The sequence below is a fragment of the Glycine max genome, chromosome 16, assembly GCF_000004515.6.
Source record: "Glycine max cultivar Williams 82 chromosome 16, Glycine_max_v4.0, whole genome shotgun sequence".
NCBI classification, from domain to species: Eukaryota; Viridiplantae; Streptophyta; class Magnoliopsida; order Fabales; family Fabaceae; genus Glycine; species Glycine max.
Window position 1 is genome coordinate 17,403,654 of NC_038252.2, and position 5,033 is coordinate 17,408,686.

A 5,033-nucleotide genomic window follows, 5' to 3' on the forward strand; every position below is an offset into this window, starting at 1 on the left:
TAGCACTAGAATACTATTGCTTGTTGCATAACCCCAATAAAATGTTAATCTTATTAATAATTTAATAAATCCCTGAGTAGGTATGCACTTTGCCAGTTTGCCTCTCATTAATGTAATGTACTAGCACAGGCTATTTATAGTTCAATACATAGCAGAAATGAGAACTAAGCGAGAAAGAGAAAGAAGCAGCAACCAATACAATCACTATGGTAGCATTTAACACATAAATTTGAACATTTCTTCAATACGGCACTGAGTTCTACACTTACTATTTACATAATGAACTTCAGGAATGACAGTTTCAGTAAAATTCAACGTGTAGCAACTTGGCCTTTATTTCAAGGGAAAACCAGAAAAGCCCTTTTGCCTTGGCTGAAGAGGCAGTCAGATATTTAGATGACATGTTTATGCCTCCTCATTTTCCTCGTCCTCAACTTCATCAATTCCAACCCAACGTGTAAAAGCAAATAGAAACTCCTTGAAGTTCACCATTCCATTTTTATCCCAATCCATTTCTTCTGCAGAATTTTGCAGAGAAAACAAAATACTTATTAGTAAATAAAATACTAGCTAGGAAGAAAAAACAAAGAGAAGGTTGATTTAGAGTTGCTACTGTATAGAAAATCTTCGAATGAAGTTTTAGAATGAGTTTGGGGCAATCATAGTTTTTTTTTTTTACAGTATGTAAATTAAAAAAATTTAATTACTCATTTGATCCTATAGTTACAAAAAATTTCCCTTTTAGCCTATATATTTAAAAGCATATCCTTTTAGTCCTATACATATTTTATTTTTAATCTCTTTTAGTCCCTACACAATTTTAATCCCAACACGAGGACTAAAAGAGATTAAAAATGATGTGTAGGGACTAAAAGGGGGTGTTTTTAAGTATAAGGACTAAAAGGGAAAGTTTTGTAACTATAAGACCAAATGAATAATTAAACCAAAATAAGATTTCAAGACATACATACTGACATTTAAAAGTTAGTTCCATATTTCATGCAATACTGCTGATTAGAAACAGAAGAGTATTACAGATAAATAGACAACCTCTGCAATAGAAAGAATACAAGATACCTACCATGACCTGTGACTGTGAGTTCCTTGTATGTTCCTTTCTGCTAATGTTTCCCAAGAAGTGTGTTATGATCTAGCTAGAATACTAAGTTGGGTGTGCTATTTTTGTGATCAATTGGGAGGCACTCACTTTTCTTGTATAAGCATGTTAAATCATATTTTAAAATGTTGGTACATAACACACCCTGATAACTGAGTATGTCTGTGTTTAAGCAAGCTTGAATCCTCATTGGGGCTTATATGCATATTTAAAAGGGAAAGGAAGAGACAACTGACCAAATCTTTTCATGGCTATTCTTCCAGAAGAACGCTCCCCTGATGTAGTTTCATTTATAGCTTGGACCATCTCATTTTTGCTGACATATCCATCCTTGTTCTTGTCTAGGAATACAAATGTATCAACCAAAGTCTCAAATGTGCGCTCCAGCTTTGGCATCCCAATTCGTGATTTCTAGGGAAGTCATGGAAAACAATTTGAAGATGTAGCAAAACATGGAAATTCAAGGTTTATTGTTATCAAAGGAAGCATGACAAAATTCTAGGCTTCCCTGAAGAAATGCATGAAATAGAAAAGCAAATCCATAACAGAAAAAAAATGATTAAACATATAAAACTGAGTTACTCATAAAGTACAAAGATCTCCTGAACTATATGTATGGTTGGGTGCAAAAGCTGCTAAAAGACAAGAATCCGGATTCAATTCTCAATAATTAAATGTATAACAACACAAAATAATTCAAATATCAATCAGCACATAGCAGCAGGCTACTTGTTTATCTTTCAAAATTGAATTCTTTAAGAATCTCTCCCTATATTGCATAAATAGCCTCATATGGTAATGAAACTAATAAGGCACAGATAATGTGTGCTAGGATACAGCGTGAAGAGCTGCAGGGTCATCCTTGAGAAGGTAGACAACGCAAAGAAGAACAATAAACTCACTGAACTTCATTACCATATCCTCGTTGATATCACATGCTTCAAAAAGATCATTTATTTCCTCCTCGGTAAAAGAAATTTCCAGCTTACTGAAACACTTTTTCAACTCCTCTTGATCTATTGCCCCATTAGAATCCTCATCTATAAGGAAAGCCATAAACACACTGCTGTTAGCCATTATACTAAACATAAATGTCAATAAGTCAATTTGAGTGGGCAAGAAATGTTGACAAAAACATTCTCATAGAAATTTTTGCTGCACAGCTAAAGCCTGTGAATGTGTTCAGTAGATAACAGTTCCGACCACAGAAATAAGCAAATATTTATCAGTTTTAGTGTATACTAAAATCTAATTGAATTTGAATAAACATTTAAGTGTTTAAACATAGGATTAGGTGCAGTCTTTCATCACATAGGCACAATAAAAATGATTCCAATAAGACAGTTACCATTTACTTCTACTTTGAAATGACATTTATGGTATCTACTTTCAGGTCCATATATGTTATTTACAGCATTTGTAGGCTTTTTGTGGGAAAGTATCAAATCAAAATACCAATTTAACAAAACCATAAATTTGAAGTGGAAACCTACCAAACTGCTCAAATATGGCTTTGCATTTTCTAAGGCTCTCATCAATCTTTGGGAATTTCAAGATTATAGTGTTGAATGATTTCACGGAACTTCCTTGAGATTCCCTACGCAGCATTGCTTCAACCATTTTAGCCTCGAGCTTAGTTTCTGGCACTGATCCCTTTTTGGGTGATTCAATCTTTCCCAGTGCACCTCCCATTGCCTATCAATAAACCAGAAGTGGTGCCTCTGGTAACTGTCATGTAAGAGTGTAAAAATTAGAACAGAAATTCAAAAAAGAATTCTCAATCACTGTCTCTCCATGCATATGATTATTTATTTTTCTCAGTGATAATCAATTACACATAAGTTCTTTCACAAATCAGAATAATGGTTAGACCCTATTCTTGATCCTTTGATCTAAAAAGCAAACTTTTCTTGATACCAAAACTTCCCTTTAAGTAGATCACTGCTTAGGATCTATCTTGAGTGTCAATTTCAAGCGTCCTAGATTGTGATGAAACAATTTTTTAGCTCCTCCACCCCCTTTTTTTATTGAGCAAGTTTCTAGGCCCCTCATAATCTGTTAAGTATCTTTGGGCAGCATGCAAGATATTGATCTAACAACTGAAATATATCTTTTTCTTTAAAAAAAAAAAAAAAGAAAAACAAAAATGGGGTATGCTGAGGAGATAATCAGTTTTTACTGAGAGAGAGAGAGAATCAATTTTGGGCATGTTATTAGATTCGGTATTTTCAAGAATAGACACTATATGATTGATAGAGACAAAACTCAATTTTGATAATTTAATAGATTTAACCTGCCAACATCAGAATTACATGCAAACTAATGAATTGAACTAATAATCTCAAAATTGAATAAAAGATTTGAAGGCCCTAATTAGAAAGCTTAGTATAACTTTCGATCAGAGGCAACATAAATTGCCATATCACAAATATTAAAAGGAATAATAAGTAGAAGTAAAACAAACAAATAAATAAAAGAAGGAAAGTTACTTAAAATGAAATGAAGAAACAAAGACATGAACTTATGACCAGGGTGAAGAAGGAGCAGGAGTTTGTTCCCAAGCTCCTTGGATTCTGAACAGGATCAGGAGAAGAAGCAGTGGAGGAGATTCAACAACTCAAACTGGTGAATAACCTGAAATGACAAGGAAAAAAAGAAACTGGTTTCTGGGTGTTGCAGATTGGATATAGAAGAAAGATGCATGAACATTGAACAGAAATGAAACAGAAGAATACCAAAGTTAGAATTAGGAAAGTGAGGTTTGTTTTGTTTGTTGACTGAGTCTGGGCCTTCATGTGTCTCAGCCTACGTTTGTGCTGCTCCCGCCACGTATTGTCGTCTCTGACTCTTCCTACCTACATTAGATTAAATAAATAATAGAGTTAAATATCTTTTGATTCTTAATATATATCCTATTTTTATATCTCTGATCCCTCATAAAAAAATTCTTTGAATCAACTGTCTAATATTTGAGAAGTTTTTTTCAAAATCTCACTCGTTAATTGAGATCCATTAATTGGTTATATGATCGTTAACCCGTTAATTGGATAAGTTGACATACATGTGTGATGTCACATGACTCATTAGATGTGTTAGATTGCACGTAAGGAAAAAGATTTTTTAATTTTTTTTAAGTAATTATTTTCTTTTTTTTTCCAATCTACCCTTTGGATAATCCTTTTCTCTATTGAGTATATTAATCTCCCCTCTTTCTTCATGTTTTCTACACCGCCACCATTAAACAACAACCCACACTACCAAACCATAGATCGTGACACCAAACACACCACCACAGCATTTCCTATTCCATCATCTCACACCACCATCGTGCCCTCGTTCACGTGCGCGAACACGGTGTCGCATGATGCAGGACCCTAATAATAGTTAGTTAGCCTTAGGACACGTGGTAAATTGTAACTGAACTGTTATATATATATATATATAGTAGTTTCAGCAAAAAGGGGACATTCATTCATTCTTTGTAAGAACTTTCTCTGTAATTCCAATTCAATCAATAACAAATTTCCCTTGTTCAGTGTCCATTCTATTGCCTTGGATTCCCTACCCCTTTCTTGATTACTCTTCGTGGTTCTTACTTCCTAGAACAACCGCAACAATTGGTATCAGACGGTGACCTTCCAAGCTACGACTCCGCCATGGCTAATAATACCAGAAATCAAACGCAGATTCGTGAAATGGAAGAATGTCTCACTACGCGAATGGAAGAATGATTCATGGATATTGGAGCTTTGTTGTAGCGCACGATCGAGGATATGTTTCGACGCCACAAAAATTCTTGTTCATCAAGTGCTACCGCGTCTTCCAGGTCTTATTTGTGTAACACTAGGCTCACACGTTTGGATTTTCCCCGATTAAATGACGAGGGCTTCAAGAACTGGATCATCCAGTGTGACAC

General features: G+C 34.5%; 1 protein-coding gene across 7 annotated transcripts; it reads right to left on the reverse strand.

Annotated features, from left to right (window-relative positions):
• Positions 1 to 215: 215 nt before the first annotated feature.
• On the reverse strand, positions 216 to 4,110 carry LOC100776975 (probable calcium-binding protein CML21). Of its 7 annotated transcripts, none has more exons than XM_003547767.5 (6): positions 3,853 to 4,110; positions 3,607 to 3,751; positions 2,611 to 2,845; positions 1,955 to 2,157; positions 1,354 to 1,528; positions 216 to 518 (listed from the first exon to the last, which is right to left on the reverse strand). In XM_003547767.5, exons 3-6 carry the CDS (start codon positions 2,807 to 2,809, stop codon positions 406 to 408), a joined length of 690 nt encoding a protein of 229 aa, XP_003547815.1. In that variant the 5' UTR covers positions 2,810 to 2,845; positions 3,607 to 3,751; positions 3,853 to 4,110; the 3' UTR covers positions 216 to 405. The 7 variants fall into 7 exon arrangements, with proteins under 7 accessions (XP_003547815.1, XP_006599197.1, XP_040866143.1 ...); XM_006599134.4 differs by having other exon boundaries at positions 3,646 to 3,751; positions 3,853 to 4,046; XM_041010209.1 differs by having other exon boundaries at positions 3,607 to 3,776; positions 3,853 to 3,955.
• Positions 4,111 to 5,033: the final 923 nt, after the last annotated feature.